This window comes from Lemur catta, chromosome 7 (assembly GCF_020740605.2).
Source record: "Lemur catta isolate mLemCat1 chromosome 7, mLemCat1.pri, whole genome shotgun sequence".
NCBI classification, from domain to species: Eukaryota; Metazoa; Chordata; class Mammalia; order Primates; family Lemuridae; genus Lemur; species Lemur catta.
In genome coordinates, this window is record NC_059134.1 from 74,393,785 (window position 1) to 74,411,163 (window position 17,379).

At 38.1% G+C, this 17,379-nt stretch overlaps 1 protein-coding gene across 3 annotated transcripts in view; it reads left to right on the forward strand.

The window, feature by feature from the left end:
* NELL1 (neural EGFL like 1) overlaps window positions 1-17,379 on the forward strand; it is a 714,969-nt gene that overhangs the window by 158,236 nt on the left and 539,354 nt on the right. For all 3 annotated transcript variants that reach the window (XM_045557684.1, XM_045557686.1, XM_045557685.1), the window contains 4 exons: window positions 6,470-6,542; window positions 7,181-7,263; window positions 15,230-15,364; window positions 16,339-16,441. In XM_045557684.1, coding sequence (XP_045413640.1) covers window positions 6,470-6,542; window positions 7,181-7,263; window positions 15,230-15,364; window positions 16,339-16,441 — 394 coding nt within the window. The remainder of the gene's footprint in view (window positions 1-6,469; window positions 6,543-7,180; window positions 7,264-15,229; window positions 15,365-16,338; window positions 16,442-17,379) is intronic.

A 17,379-nucleotide genomic window follows, 5' to 3' on the forward strand; every position in this document is an offset into this window, starting at 1 on the left:
CAACATTTTTTTTTTTTTTATTTCACAGCTGTTGTTTTTACCTCAGCTGCTTCCCATAATTCCACAGATGGTAAACATATGTTTATAGGCACATAGAAAAAGAAGCGATATTGGATTTCTCCCATCTTTAATTCTTATTTTTCCTTTCATGCAGAAAGTCAAATTCACAGAACTGGGGGATCTTTTACATTTGTAGATTAATATTTCTGTGCATTAAGACTTTGGAAACAGCAGGACAGCTAATGATATGCTAATGAGCTGACAGTTGTTATTGATCATAATGAAAGTCTACAAGTGTCTTTCTTGGCTTCTATGCAAGCTGGAATATTTTATTAACTGTCTTCAGGGCAGAAATGCATGGTTGGTTGCATTTTGAAAATTATTCTTGTGAATTTCTCAAGTCTTACTTTTTGTTAGCCTCTTGCCAAAGCTTGGGTCCCTGCCAGTTTATAAACAGAACACATCTTCATCCATATATTTACATGCCTGGCAGGAAACTCTCCCACCCCTTTCTCCTTCCCTTTCAAAGCAATTTGTTTCAGTGTTTTAGCATACAAAAAAATAGAACCATTTTCTTCAATGTAAACAGAGATCTGCAGGGAAATAAGAGCGTTAAAAAAGAATTAGCATTTGTCTGGTAGTAAAGCTGCTTTCATTTGTATAAGAAAGCTCAGAGTGTTTAGGAGAGCTTGCCTAATCTTAGTTACTCTGTACATAAGAAAGTCCTAATGGCATAATTTTCTAATTTTTTTATTGCATCTTTCTATATTGCTTACTGCAAAGTGAGAAACGTTCTAGGAACAATGAAAATAATGGGCATTAGTTCCCCAAACATTAAAAACCCATAATATACAATCTACTTGGTACAAATTTATTTTTCAGTGCATGGTGAGCTGACTCCAGGAGATAGAGGGTGGCAACAGGTGGATTAAACAAAAGGAAAAAAATATCCATTTTTCTCCCTTTCATCAGTTCTCATAGTAAAAACTTATTAATGTGTGCTCTGTGCCTTAGGGATTTATTTAGAGCCTTAGATCAGCTGAGCTTTAGCATTACACTAACAATGAGAAAATGGATTGATTAGCAAATTAACAATGTAAATAAGATTACAGGGGAGACTATTCGGCTACCTAAAAAGACCTGTTTTCTAGCACTGAAAAAATGTTTTAGCAAACTGTTAGCTAAATGCAAATCTTTGTTATACATGTTTGATTAGCATCTATCTATTAAGGCAATTAAGACAAAACTTCATTTTGATAACAGGACCTCTCTGTAGCAACATCCTATTTGTTCATGTAACTAAGGGGCTCCCTCAATACAGCATATTGTAGTGACCCAGCACTGGTTTTGGAAGTTAGTAGACCTGCATAGTGTATGGCCTAGGATTAAGGTATCCTTTAGGAATGCTACTTAAAGTATTAGAGCCTTAAGTTTCTGACAGGTCAAATGACCAGTTGATGTTGTCCTAGATCAGTAGTTCCTATTGGGGGTATCAAAGTCACCCCAGAAGCTTTTCCAAAATATGCATGACTGTTTTCCTCCAACCTCTTCCAAAATTCTGACATATATACCCCTAGGTTAAAAAGCTAATATCCTACATGATCTTCACAGAATCTAGCAGTGCTCAAAATTATGTGGTTCAATATTGTGTAATTCATAGTTTTTGGGAATTTGATGCTCTTAAAATATTTATTGTTCTTACTATGAGAAATCTACAATAGAAACTTCAGGGGATATTGAATTGAAAATATATAATTTTTGCCTTCATAGTGTTTATAGTCTAGTAATTCTGTTGGTTTTCATTCAGGTATTAATACAAATCAGTGAGATTTTGCTCTGTTTATATATAGGAGTTGGATGCTATTTTAACTACTGTGAACTTTTAATGAATAAACCCTCTTGCCCTAAAAGAAGCAAATTATTGACAATAGAGAAGGATTTTTCAAAGTGAGGTCCTTCTGCCTTTGATCAGAATAATTTGGCACAGCTTTTAACAATGGACATTTCTGGGCCCACCCCAATTCTACTGAAACACAATCTTTTGGTTTTGACCCTAGCATCTGAATATTTAACACATACTCAAGGTGATTCTTAAGACCTCAAAATTTGAGAAATGCTGCCAAGATGAATATGAAATAGAGCATGAGTCTGAAAAAATGAGATCAAATGAGGTCAGCTAATATAGGCCCAGCTATAGTTGCATTTTTCAGCTAAGTGTAGATACATTTAAAGTTAAGTGAAGAGAAATAATAGAAATTCTGTCTTCTTATACCCTATCTCCTTTGGGAGAAGTTGCAGTGCTTGAAGGCATATTTTCATCTATGAAAATCTTCATAGATGATTTTTTTTTTGGTGAGAGGAATAAGGTTGATGGAACTGCTTTGTAGTTTCATATGTTATAAAACTCCTTTTTGTAGTTTTGTAAAGAAAACTACATGCTTAGCAAATGCTCCTTTTACTGACAAATGTCCAGTCACTAAATTGTCCATATGGCAACTTAATGCCAGCCCTTCTGGTTCTTGTTCTGGGGAAGGTGCTGGGAAGCAAACACATGTATGTAGTCATATGCACACACACATACACACTTAGACTTCTTTGGATTGAAGTTGGTATTTGTAGGGCATTGCCACCTTTCTTTTAATCCAGCATTGAATTACGTCCACTCAAATAAATTAACATTCCCATCTTGATTCATCTGGCAAGAACAAATTTTCATGCCAGTATGTCGGCTGACCCCTGTGACCTTTCCTCAGAAAAAATATCTAGTGCTTTGGGTTTTTGTGTTAATGAGCATTGGGAAGCTGTCAGCTCTTATTTCTGCTTTTGTTCAAGTCAACATTGTTGACCTTCACCTAATGATCTGTGTAACACACACACACACACACACACACACACACACACACACACACACACACGCTAGAGATTACAAGAGGGAAGACAGAGAAATGAGGAGGGATACAACGGTGTGGGGAGGCAATTTGTAATTTGGAATGAAACTAAAATTAGTAGAATCACTTAAAAAGGAAAAGGAAAAAAAAAAGAAAAAAAAAAGGAAAAGGAACACTGCTATATACCATATTACTTTGCTATAGGATCAATGGGACAGGATATCCCTTTTAAATGAATTTTCAATTTGTTTTTGCGAAGGTATTTACTAGGATGACGAATAAGCTCCAGGTTTCTGAGTGCCCTTTCCGTGGATGATAAAACTATGAAAATTTAGGATTTTCTGACAGATAAGTAGACCTGTCTGTTTCCTTCCACATCAGCTAGGGTGACCAGCAGTCCTGGTTTGCCTCTTCTGTTTTGGCACTGAAATTTCCCATGTCCTAGGAAATCCCTAAGATGGAAATCTATAATTTTGTCTGTCCAGATTGATTTTGATTTTATTTTTTTAAACTTGAAAGGTAATGAAAACACAGAGAACTAAATGTGACAATTTCAGTTTGGATGCCTGCTTAAGTGACCTCGAATTTGGGTGCTGGAGGAGGATCTTTAGCTTTTTATCCAGCACTTTTTTTTTTCAGATGAAGCAACTGAGGCTCAGGAAAGGTAGTTGACGTATAGCCTAAATTCACTCAGTTAGCTAGAGATGGGTCCAGAACTTGAACCCAAGCCCCCTGACTTGTAATTCCATATTTTTCTCAAATTACCACATGTGCTCAGAAGGTGCTCTTATCTCTTGAAGGAGTTAATTTGCTTTGAAAAACTGAGCAGCTTTGTCCCAGAGAGAAGCTAATTCACTTAGATTGTGCTCCATTAATTGCTCCCTGGTATCCCCCTGCAAGAGATTATGAATTAATATTGAGGAACAGTGGCAGGAACTTTCTTCCCCATGGTCAGGCTGTCTTTTCTTGTAACCGCAAACACTGTATCAGCCTCGAAGAGGAAAAGGTTTATAAACCTATATAATTCTGTGGAAGAGGTGCCATGATCCTGTTATTTCTATTAATATTTCCAATTAATATTTTATCTTGAAATAATAAGCAGAAAATAGCATTTGCTGATTGCCTTCTGCTGTTTAGAAGATGAGCACATAAATGTTAAATGTTACTCCCTCTGAAAGACTTGCAGCACTATCTTAAGCCTATATTTTATTTATAGATTAAGCTCAATATTCTGAACCAGCTTCCACATCTTCCATCTGTTCTGTAATATCTCTTCCATCAAATCAGGGGAAAAAAAAACCCCACCAAACCTAAAAACAGAATCTTAAAATTCAACTTGAAAAATTCAAAAGCCAAGTCAATATTTTCATTGAGAGATGGCAGTCCTGATGACTTTCTTAAATTTGAGCTTTTCTTCCAGAATAAATTATAGAAGTAAAAGATCACCTTTGACTCCCAGGTATTGAGCAAGTCTTAAGACTCACCAACAAAGTCTCACGTTACTCAATTAGTTGAATACCAAAGATTGTTTTGTGGAATTTTCCTGGTGTCTAATTTTATTTCCTTGACTAAATGAATCGATAGAAACATTGTTAGTCTAATATGTTTCTATTATTTCTTTCTTCTCACTTAAAAAATTCTGTCAATCAGTAACATTTAACGTTCTAGGATGATTAGGGCACTGAAGAGAATTTTTATTGAACCAATGCTTTTGTAATTTGATAGTTTAAGAACATTTACTGAGGGATCCTTGATGCTCTATTATTGGCATTAACCAGTGGCAACTTACTGCAGCTTTCTCAAGATGAATGTACATTTCAAGATTTCTAAAAGAGGATGGTTTGGGCTGGGGGATGAATTTTCCCATTGGCTATTAAACTAGTTCAGTGTATACTTCACCTTATGAATGAATTAGTCTTGTTTTTTTTTTTTTAGCTATTATTATTATTTTTTTTATTTCAGCTTATCATGGGGGTACAAAAGCTCAGGTTATATATATTGCCCATGTCCCGCCCATCCCCCTGAGTCAGAGCCTCAAGCCTGTCCATTCCCCAGACAGTGCGCCTGGCACTCACCATGTAGTCATACCTCCATCCCCTCCCCCCACCTCCCACCTCCCCAGTCAGCACCTTCAAACATGGCCATTCCCCAGATGGTGCGCAACGCACTCATCATGTAGGCATACACCCATCCCCTCCCCCCACCCCCTGCCTCAGTCTGATATCCAGTTGGTATCATTCTCCAATGTGCATTTAGGAGATGATCAGGGAAACCAATTTTCTGGTGAGTACATTTGATGCTTGTTTTTCCATTCTTGGGATACTTCACTTAATATAATGGGTTCCAACTCTCTCCAGGAGAACCAAAGAGATGTCGTATCACCGTTATTTCTTATAGCTGAGTAATACTCCATGGTATACATATACCACTATTTACTAATCCATTCGTGAATTGATGGGCATTTGGGTTGTTTCCACATCTTTGCAATTGTGAATTGTGCTGCTATAAACATTCGGGTGAAGGTGTCTTTTTTATAGAATGACTTTTGTTCTTCTGGGTATATGCCCAATAATGGGATTGCTGGATCAAATGGTAGGTCTACTTGAATCTGTTTAAGGTATCTCCATATTGTTTTCCATAGGGGTTGCACTAGTTTACAGTCCCACCAGCAGTGTATGAGTGTTCCTGTCTCTCCGCATCCACGCCAACATGTATTGTTTTGAGACTTTTGATAAAGGCCATTCTCACTGGCGTTAAGTGGTATCTCATTTTGATTTGCATTTCCCTGATGGTTAGAGATGTTGGACATTTTTTCATATGTCTGTTAGCCATTTTTATATCTTCTTTTGAAAAATTTCTATTCGTGTCCTTTGCCCACTTTTTGATAGGTTTGTTCAATTTTTTCTTTCTAATTTTCTTGAGTTCTAAATATATTCTTGTTATCAGTCCTTTATCTGATGTGTAGTATGCGAAAATTTTTTCCCATTCTGTAGGTTGTCTGTTTACTCTCATAACTGTTTCCTTGGCTGTGCAGAAGCTTTTTAATTTGATCAGGTCCCATTTATTTATTTTTGTTGTTGCTGTGATTGCCTTAGGGGTCTTCTTCATAAATTCTTTGCCTAGGCCAATGTCTGTAAGAGTCTTTCCTACATTTTCTTCTAGGATTCTAATAGTTTTCCACCTAATGTTTAAGTCTGTTATCCACCGTGATTTGATTTTTGTGAGAGGTGAAAGCTGTGGGTCCTGTTTTAGTCTTCTACATGTGGCTATCCAGTTTTCCCAGCACCATTTGTTAAATAAGGAATCTTTTCCCCAGAGTATGTTTTTGTCTGCTTTGTCAAAGATTAGATGGCTATATGAGGATGGTTTTATATTTGGATTTTCTGTTCTGTTCCACTGGTCTGTGTCCCTGCACTTGTGCCAATACCAAGCAGTTGTAATAATCACAGCTTTGTAGTATACTTTGAAGTCTGGCAAATTAATCTTGTTAAAAAATAATCTGCAGAGACTATGTGACTACACAGGGACCATTTGACCTAGTGACAGTAATCTTGATTGCACCTGTCTCTTCTGTTATCAAGGGGATCATCCAAGATGGGAAAATCATCTTTATGCCAAATGGATATATAACCCAGTGTCCGAACTTAAATCGCAGTAAGTAGCAACTAAAAACATTTGCAAATTTTAAATATTATATAACTTGATTATATCAGATAAACACATCTGGAAGGATATACACAATCTATTTACAGTATTGACTTCTGAGATAGGATAATGAAAGAGAACTTACTATCTCTATTACATAATTCTGTATCTGAAATTTTAAGAAGACTGTATTATTTATAAAATTATTGTTTGAAGGTAAGAAAAGGGTTACTCTAGCAGGTTCCAAAGATTGATACACAAAGATATGTTTAATATAATTATATATATTTAAAAAAACTGGTTTTAAACTTTTTGACCTGGAGGTGAGTTTATATTTTCTTCTTCAGTGATACTTAACATATTTTTCAGTCACCTTTCAATAAAAATGAAAGTTTCATTATAATTTTAAAGTGTCTTGTTGCCTTTCTTTTCAATTAATAGGACTTTTTTCCTGTTCCTTTCTTTGTGCTTATTAAAATAGGAAAAGATCAAGACCTGAAATCATCTGTGATTTCACTCAAACTTCAGAGCAATACTTTAACCAAAAAAGCAAAAACCCTTTTTCATAGTCGAACAACTACTGTTTAAAAAATTTCTTTCTTATATTAGCATAATATCAATTTCTATTTTCTGTTTTCTTTTTTGAGCTTGCCCAACCTGCAGTGATTTCTTAAGCCTGGTGCAAGGAATAATGGATTTACAAGAGCTTTTGGCCAAGATGACTGCAAAAGTAGGTATCTAAATTTCACTTGTGATGTTTCATTTCTTTCTCTGTCCTATCTGGAATTTAGAGTGATATGCTGTAATGGAAACATTTTTAGCCTTGGCATCTGTTCTATGTTACTACAAAAATGGTTTATTCTTATTGGAAATAGAACTACCTATAGTAAACATAACCATTCATGTTTTTGATACTATTAGGCTGTATCAGAATGTTTCCTTGAAAAATGTTTGGAAGCCAGAGGCAACATGTATCACCATAGATTCCCCAGGGAAATAGAAAAGGAATTTGCCCATTGGCTATGAAACTAGTAACACTGTAAGATGATATACGGTCAGAGCCACTGCTGCTTATAAGCTAATGCATTTTGGATGTAAGAATAATTGCCAATAATCAGAAAGGGCAAAATAGCTATTGTTAGGAACAGATTACTGTCACAGGAAGGCATTATATCACATTTTCAATGTGTGATTCATTTCAGAGCTTGTCCTGAGTTAAATGGTGAAGGGGGTAAAGTTTGCCTTTCAACATCTTCAGTTTTCTATAGTTCTGCATTTTTTCCTCCTTTCCATCAGTCACTTAACAAGCATCTTCTGAGGACCTGCTATTCGCTGGACAGTGTTAGGCACAAAGAGGCAACGGTGAACAAGACATGATTTCTCTCCTAGAAATGTTCCTACTAAGTGGCGGAGCCAAAAATGTAAACAATTAGGGGCTTTAATATATATTCATAAAGTGTAGCTTCATAATGAAAAGCTCTGAGCCTCATGGAAAAAGACACTGAAAAAATAGAAAATGTGGCTAATGCCATTGTTATGATACCAATCAGTCGTGGATGTGAGTTCCCGCCTAGGGCAAAGAAAGAATTAGGTTGGGCCTAAGAGACATTATATTCTGCAAAAGGGAAAATTTTAATAACAGTGAAAATGATACATTAATCCTATTCCACCTGCGGCTAAGACTGCTCCCTACCATCAGCCAAGACGTGGAAAAAAATTGGTGGGTGGGTGAGTGAGTGGGAGGTAAGGCTGTGGTTTGGACCCGTAGATTGTGCCACTGAAGACAACGTTTCCTTTTCAAACTAGGTTTTTGGCCAAGCTAAGTCTCTTCTTGTCTGGAAAGGAGAGATGGAACACTTTTGTAAGAGGATTGAGACTGAGGTTAGAGATCTGAAAAGCATTAGCTTTTCACTTCAGAGTATAGTGGAAATGTAAAACACAGGCAATTATTTGCCTTCCCAGCTTGTGGCATATAAAGGCTTTTATTTCATATTGTCTGGAGCAGCTTGATCTCAATACTGTTAATTATATTTTAGCATGCTACCAAATTTTTGGAACAAGAAACATGCCGCTCAGTCTCTGGTGATTGCGATTCTCCCTTCTCCAGCTTTCAGGATGCCCTTTTCTTTCTCATTTTTTCCCATTGCAGGGAGTATCATTTTTCTCTTTTTAGTTATGCATTACCTAGGAGCCACATGGAGCTCTATTCTCAAAACATTATTATGTAAAAATGGGCATTTGTGAGGCGGAAGATACTTAATTGTGGGCAATTGCAAGTGGAAAATGGTTTAATCCAGCAGTCCCCAATGTTTTTGGCACCAGGGACTGGTTTCATAGAAGACGATTTTTCCATGGATGGTGACATGGCGAGCAGTGGGGAGCTCACCAGCCGCTCACCTCCTGCTGTGCGGCCCAGTTCCTAACAGGCCACTGACTGGTCCAATCCACAGCCTGGGGGTTGGTGACCACAGATTTAATCCACCTTCTAAACCCCACCTCTGGTAATTTAGCAGATCTGTAAGTCTGTTCCTTACAAACTGTGTATATAATTACCGTTTGAAAACTGACTACTTCCATTTTCACTGCATAATTTGAAATCTATCTATGATAATCTAGAATAGGAATTGGCCAACTTTTTCTGTAAAGGACCAGCTAGTAAATTTGGGGCTTTGCAGGCCAAGATGTGAAATTGAGGATATTATGTATTAACATATGCTTATTTCATTTAACTGTAATCATTTATAATCATTTAAAATACAACTATTGAAAACTGTAAAAACCATTCTTAGCTCACAGGCCTTACAAAAATAAGCGGTGTGCCAGATTTGGCCCACTGGTCTCAGTTTGTCAACCCTTGATCTAGAGGAAGCTGGAAAGTCACTCACACTAGGTAACATCTGTTGAGCATTTCCTATGTATTAATTATGATGCTTAAACTCTTTATATTCACTGTCACTTAAATCCTTACAACAATCTTGTGAGTCAGGTTTAATTTATTAGCCTACTTTACAATTGGGAACAATGAGGTCCAGGAAGCTCTGATAAGTTTTCCTTAAGATAGCGGATGGCAGAGTCAGGACCTGAACTCAGGTAGTTAGACCCTGAAAGTGGAATCATGACTGAGAAAGTTTATGGTTCAAGACGAGAGGGTTGGAGCAAGAGACAAAACATAGAGAGGGAGTGACTGCTGGAGAGGAGGAGGTAGGTGTTACTGGCAGGAGGATGGAGATATCAGCAAGAAGAATGAGCACATAAAAAGACAGGAAAAGAGAAATGTGTGTTGGATCATTTCATTGAGCTGTGCTAAAGTTTTCAGATGATATCTGTTGAGAGTGAAATATGGGAACGTGAGCTTGTAACAACTTTTCAAGGAGGAGCTTAGGGCAGGAACAAGGCCTCTTCCCACAGCACCTAGTGGTCAAAAAACAAATAAATAAGTGAAAAAAAGAGCAAAGCCTCTTAATGTACCTTGAGCTTCTTGTTTTCCTTGGAAATATGTGGGAATTCCTTGAATTCTGTGTTGAAATTCTGTGTGCTTTTCTGTCAGGACCACTCTGTACCACCTTATCTTACACCGTCTGCTTAAGAATTTTCAGGCCACACAGACTACTCAGACTCTGCCTGCTAAACCTAGGATGGGCCAGCTGAAGTCTCAGGAAAAGATTCCTTAAGTATTCTCAAGGAAGATTTTTTTTCCCCTTTAGCTAGTGCCAAGGTCTGAACAGGACGGTTTTCTTTCTGTGCCTTACACAAGCTTCATTTTCATTTTGTTCACTCTAAAACTGAAGGTACAGCACAGTAGTGCCCCATCTTTATGTAGGAGTTTCCTTTAAGACAACCATCTGGGAAGACCCTGTCCCCTAACTCTTCCCTGCCCCCTACCCTGTGCTGCTGTCAGAATAGGAGCTTAAGGGCTCCATGTTTCTGAGACCATAAGGACGTTGTCAGTTTTGGTGCTCACTTATTTCCTGGGAGCCCTGCTGTCTCTTTGTTTAGGCCTCTGTGGCTTTCTTTTGTGTCAGCTCTGTGATGATTTTCAAAAGTTTTTGGTTCTATACTGAATGCAGCATTGTAGTTGGCTCGCTCGGTGAAGTCCCATAGGGTGTCTAGTCTGCCATCTTGGTGGGAGCAGAAGTGTAATTCACCCTTTTGGCAGATTGATGGAGATAGAGTCTGAAGATGTGAAACAAGCTGGAAGTTGAGGATGGTTCCCTGATGCAAAAAGAGAATTCTATGACACCAGATTCATGTGGACTCAGTCTTTGCTTTTAGTTAAATAAAGGTATTGTGGCAAGATTTAGTTAATGGGGTTGGAGCTGAGCTTTGTAGGTTTGGTTTGAGTTGTCCAGCAGTTATGGTTAAGATAGGCATATAGCGACATAGATCACAGCAGAGACAGAGAATGAGCTTTGGAGTCAGACTGATCAGATTCCGAGTCTCCATTTTATTACTTCCTTTGTAGCCTTGAACAAGTCATGGGACTTGCTCCTACTGCCATTTCCCCATATAGAAAATGATGACAATTATTCCTGGTTTTGCAAAGATTCCATGAGACCAGGAAAGTGAGGTGTGCTGCATGGCGCACAATGGGCATTCAATACATGGTAGCTATTGTTATTTATACTGTTAAACCTAGAAAAAATAGACAACCATGAGGGGAAGATGATCTCTAAGACAATGTATATCTTCCTCAGTGGTTTGGAATTACAGTCAGGCAGAGGCTGTGAGTTGCTCTCAGGTCCCTAGTCTAAAGTGTGGTTCTAGGAGGTCCTGGAAGGCAGCAGGAAGTCCTCATACTTGGGTCAACATGGAAGCCCTGGAGCCCTCTTAGAGAGCAAGTGCAATGTACAAGCTGGACAGGAAGTGGTAGCCAAAGTCAGGTCAAACTAACATATACAGAAACCAGATCAGCCCAGTGGTCTGTCTAGGAGAGTTCACTGTTTCTTTTCTCTTCTTGGGGTTGGGGATGCTGGCAAATGACTGTGCCCTTGCTTGATACAGGATAGATTAAGGGAGCAGCTTGCATTCACATTCAGGAGACAGAGGTCAGGGTAGATAAGAGTTCTCTTGAGGAATCCTGGCATTTTGGCAAAGCCACACTTTTTTTTAAGGCAGAGAAGGTATGAGGCCATTACCTAAAGTATGCTTCTTTGGTCACCTGAAACATTCCTTAGTGGTTCACAAGTATCCATAACTCCCCTGGCTTATCCTGGAAGTTCTCCCAGCTAGTCTTGACATTGTGGGAATAACCCACCAGCTCGGGCAGGTACATTGTGATAGGGTCAGGCTCTGTCCTGCTCTCGAATCCCACCTGTGCTGTAATCCCATTCTGCCTTCAGACTCAGAAAGAAGAGACACTAGAGACTGGGAATTTCTTGATTACTTCTGTTTAAATCTTTGACAAATCTATGTATGCAAATCAAGCAGCCCTTGGAGTGGCATTTCAGCTTGTAACATATTTAGTTTTGAGACTTTCATTGTTTCAAGGAGCTCAGTAATGATTTTTCAATTAAGCTTAAAGGTTTAACAATAGAGAATTTCTTTTTTCCCTTCCATATAGCAAATGGCAAATAAATAGTATTTCAAAGGAAAAAAAAAAAGCAATCCATCCCATGACTAGTGTAGTTAGATCTGTTCATTGACCTGTTATGAAAAAGGCCTCTGCTGTCTATCTTTGAATGTGTGGAATTAAGGATAAATGATTCGGTCCATGGTTGCTCAGATAAACACATGAACAAAAGGAAGACAGAATAGAGACGTGGATTTGATACCGTGTCTATTTTGGGTCTGCAGATATTCTTGGAGAAAATGGCAGGTAGTGTAGAAACAGCTTTTGAAAATGAATTTGTATAAATTCAGCACGCTAATGCCGGTGACAGAAAGTGTAATTCATTTTTTGATTCAGAGTTGTTTGTTCCCTTTATTGCTGTTGTAGGATTTAGCAGGGGAAAGGGAAGGCAAGACTGCATATTAAGTGCCTTTGAAAAATTAGCCCTTTGTCTTTGTGTCCATCTGATGCATTCTTACTATTAGAGAGATTAGAGCTTTTCAGTGTTGTCAGAAAAGGCTATGTCTATTAAAAATAAAAACGACATTCAGAAAGGAAACAAAATCAGCCTTCAGAATGACTTCATTATATTAAAACTGACATTTTCCTCAGAGTAGAGTTTTGTGGTGAGCGTAGCTCAGCTTTGTGGGACAGTACTGGAAATTGCCAATATCACCCTTAGGCAAGCCTCTGGATTTTCAGAAAACTTGGATGGATACAGAATTTCCTTTTGGATCATTTAGTCTTTAAGAAGCTCTCTTCTTGGAGTGATACAGACTTTCAGGGTAAGGCAGGCACTGCTCCTCTCACAAAGGTATCCAATTCTGAGCCTTCTTTAGGAGGGATGCAAACCTAATTCAACCATTTGCTGTTCAATCCAAGGTCAGACATCAGTCACTACCTTATGTGGAAACTATTGGGGCTACAGAAATGAAGTAAGGATACTAAGTGATAAATTGTCACTTCCTTTTTATAATCTCTGACCTATACAGTCAGTCTTCTCTATCTGTAGGTTCTACATCCATGGATTCAACCAACCTTGGATCAAAAATATTCAGAAAAAAAAATACACAGAGTTACAGAAAGCAAAACTTGAATTTTCTGAGCACTAAGTACTATACTAAATCTGTGCAAATGGAGTGACATGTAGGCGTTATGTTAGGTATTACAAATAATCTAGAGATGATTTCAAGTATATGGGAGAATAAGTGTAGGTTATATGCAAATACTATACCATTTTATAGAAGGGAATTGAGAATTAGTGGATTTTGGTATCTGCAGAGGATTCTAGAACCAACCCTCAGAGGTTACTGAGGGACAACTATATAAATTTGGTCACTTGACTTCACCAAACTCTTGGAAATGTATTTTATCTGTGTCTCCTAAAGAATTCCCAAAGAACTTAATTATCTAGAAACTCTGTAATTAGGCTGGAGTTGTAAATGAAACATGAATTTTTGGAAGATCATGCATATTAGAAGGAGTCATAGGAAGGTAATATTTCAGGCAGAGTCAACTCAGTTCTTTCTGGGCTGATCATAGTGCATGCATTTTTGTCCAGGATCCTAGTTGTTATTTTCTCTGCTCTTTGCTACACCTACAAAAGGTGGACAAGGGACATGTTTTCTTGAGAAATTCCAAAATCTTGGAGGAAAAGGATGAAATAAATGACAGAAACAAGGGTGAGAATTACAAGTGGATTCCATTTCCAGTGAGCTGAGCTGTTATGAGTAATTGAGAAGAGAATGAAGCCACAGTTAACATAGAAAGATGATGGAAGTCATCATTCTTCAGGTTCAATCCCCTTATACCTAAAATACTGACTCAAAGTAGTCCTAATTGGATCAAAGATTGATCTCCTATGTGGGAAAAGTACTCAAGACATAGACACATACATATGATTGAGAAGGAAAAGAAACTATTAGGTAAGATTTTAGGAAATGGAATTTGTTTTTTAATCATGGTGGTCTCTATGTAAAGAGACTGCATTGAGTTACTTTTTGTCTGGATGTGACAATAGACAGACCATACCACAGTGCTATGTTTAGGGTTTTTTGCACCATATTTTTGAAGGCAGACTGGAGTAGGGCTATATGAAAAATGATTAGAAGAGAGAAACGGAACCATATTATGAGGGGCTGTTAAGGGGACTTGGTGGTACCGAATGTGGTCAAGAGAGACATGAGGACAGATTAGCCTGAAATGTTCGATTAGGCTTGCTCAGGATGGGTTACAAAGAAAACCTAGAACTAGCAGGAAAAAAAGGAGAGATTCCATAGCCTAAACCAGGAAAGATGTTTCAAATATCCAGAGTGCACCAAAAAAAAGTGGCTTTCCTTGGAAGATAATAAGTGTCCCTCCACTGGAGATGTGCAGACAGAGGCTAGATAAGCACTTGGGGTTTCTTGTGAAGATATTCAAATTTTATAATCCCTTTGAAATGGGTGATTCGAAGACTCTGTGAGTAATAGTAATGATTGGGTGGCCTAGAAAAATGACAAAGGTTATTTTACAAAACGCTGATCTTAACTGGGGGTTTGGTTACCTCTCCGGACCTTCATCTGACCACCAAAGTGAGTTCCCGGGGCATCTGTTTGAGGGATGCTGATCTGAGGAGAAACTAGATCCTCTTAAGACTTTCTTTTTTCTGGCCCTAACTCTCCAGAATTTTTCATCAGAGAGGAATCAGTGACTTCCTAGTTTGCAAACCATGACATTCTGGTTAGTGTGTGAAGAACATGGATAGTGGGAGATAAATGTAAGCGCATCGGAGTTCCTGATTAGATCTCCTGTAAACATTGTAATGAGTCCTTGAGACCACATTCATTATGAGCGTTTCTGTGTGGGCTCGAGCTGAAAGTACACACGTTTATGAACACCCATGAGGTTCCTGAGATACAGTTTAATGTCTCGTTTGGTATTCATTAGACCGTGGGAGCCAATATGTCTTCGATTTAGAGCGATTCTACCTTGTTTAAAAAACCAAAGAAACAAAAAACAGATCCTGCTAAAACTCAGTGAAATACTCTGAGCATTTTTTTTTTTTCTTTTCTTGTTTAAACGAGGACTATTTTTCTTTTGGCTGATAGCCTTGTTAGGACAATGCCATTCAATTATAGGAATTATATGTAGTAATTCTTGTTTGCAGCTAAATTATGCAGAGACAAGACTTAGTCAGTTGGAAAACTGTCATTGTGAGAAGACCTGCCAAGTGAGTGGACTGCTCTATCGAGACCAAGACTCTTGGGTTGAAGGTGACCACTGCAGGAACTGCACGTGCAAAGTAAGCCTTTTGTAAATAAGCAAGATATAAACAGGTTTAAGGGGAGAGGTTCACTAATTATAGTGTGATCTGGTGCTTTAATATATAATGTTAACTCTAAGAAGTGTTACCTTTTTACATAGCACCCACTAGCAGTCTGAGCCACTGTGAAGTGATGCTGGAAAAGTGTCATTTCTTATGTAAATACTCAGAAATTCAAATCTGCTTTCTGTTGCCAACACATTCTCATCTGATTTAGTATTATAATTAAGTAACATACCGTTTGGAGGTTGGAGGTCGGAATATGGAGGAAGGAAGGGACTCCTGTAATTTTCAAATAACCTAATAGTTAGCTTTATTCACAAATAGAATAAATTTAAAAAGGGGGCTTCATTAGTCTCTAGGTGTTTTTGTTGGTTTTTGCAAGGTATATCCATCTCCTGTTTCAGAGAATTTCAAGGCATTCCCTCTCCCCAAACCCAACTTTCAGGGTATCCATCATTTGTATGCTCCTTTGTCTGTTTCAGGGAATTATAACAGCCCTCTCTAAAAATTAGTATGTAAACCCTGTCCAGCTGAAATTACTTGATAAATATCTGAAGAATGCCATTGTTTGTCCAGGAAAATACAAAACAGATTGTTAGAGCCTCAGAAATGATTGACAGACTCTGGAAATATGTTATTTATGTTCTTATAAAAATAGACATTTTATTTACTGCATAATCTACTTAGCCCATGTGGGCAGGTGGGATGAAGCCAGTGATGTCTATCAGAAAAGGAATTGAGGTGGCACAGGTTCATTCGGGCTGGAGAAAATACTTTATCTGTGGTCCTGCAGTGGACTGGGAATTCCTCATACTGCTTATGTTTCCCTGATGAGGTTTCTGGGAGATTTGAACTTTCTCAACAATAGGATCTTTCAAAGGATACTTCTGAGATTTTTTTCCCTTTGTCTTTCCTTCTTTCCTTTCTTCCTTCCTTCCTTCCTTCCTCAGAGTGGTACTGTGGAATGCCGAAGGATGTCCTGCCCCCCTCTCAATTGTTCCCCAGACTCCCTCCCTGTGCACATCGCTGGCCAGTGCTGTAAAGTCTGCCGACGTAAGTACTGACAGAGGGTCAGAGTGGCCCTCTGTGCTTTGAGATTTATTTATTTTCCTGTTTTTCTGGACACAACTCATTGACATTGATGAAATGAAGCATTAGCAGTTGGTGTAATATTAACCATATGATAAAAAGACCCACAATATTTTAATCACTTGCTGTGTGGCAGACACTTAACGTGGGCTTTTTTTCCTTTTAAATTTTCATGTCAACTCTAATTACTGTAAAAAAAAAAGCCACAGTATTTTAATCACTTGCTATGTGGCAGACACTTACCACAGGCTATTTTTTTCTTTTAAATTTTCACAACTCTAATTACTGTTCTTCTCCCATTCTATACGGAAGGAACTTGTGTTCACGGGGATTCAGTCACTTGTCCAGGGTGAAACAACTGGATGGGGTTGATGTGTAAGCTTATAATTCCTAACCTCCATGGCCTTCAGGCCCCTCATTCTGAATGATCAAGTTAAGGGACAAATTCTGTGTTTTGGCTTTCTGAGGTTTTAGCTAGATTTTCCTGTCATAAAGGGGTTTTTGTTAGGAATTTCAGGATGAAATTCAGCTAAAACACTGAAACAATTTCCTTCAGTGTTGGCTTGTCCATGTTATATGACGATTTAAAAATCCCTTTTAATTTGTATTGCAAAGGGCACTATTTCAAATGAAATACTGAAATGAACACCGAGCCAAGCTGTAAGAATAAAAGCTGTCACTTAGAATGCTTGGTATGTGACATACGCCGTGCTGGGCACTTTTATTCTATTAGCTTGGTGAATTCTCACAGCAGCCTTTTAGGTAGGTACTGTTAGCCCTGTTTTACAGAAAGCTTAGGCTTAGGGAAGTTAACTTACCAAGGTCACAAGGCTGGTGAGTGGCAAAATTGAGATTTAAAACTAGTTCTGTGGACTGCAAAACCTGTAGTCTTTTCATCAAAC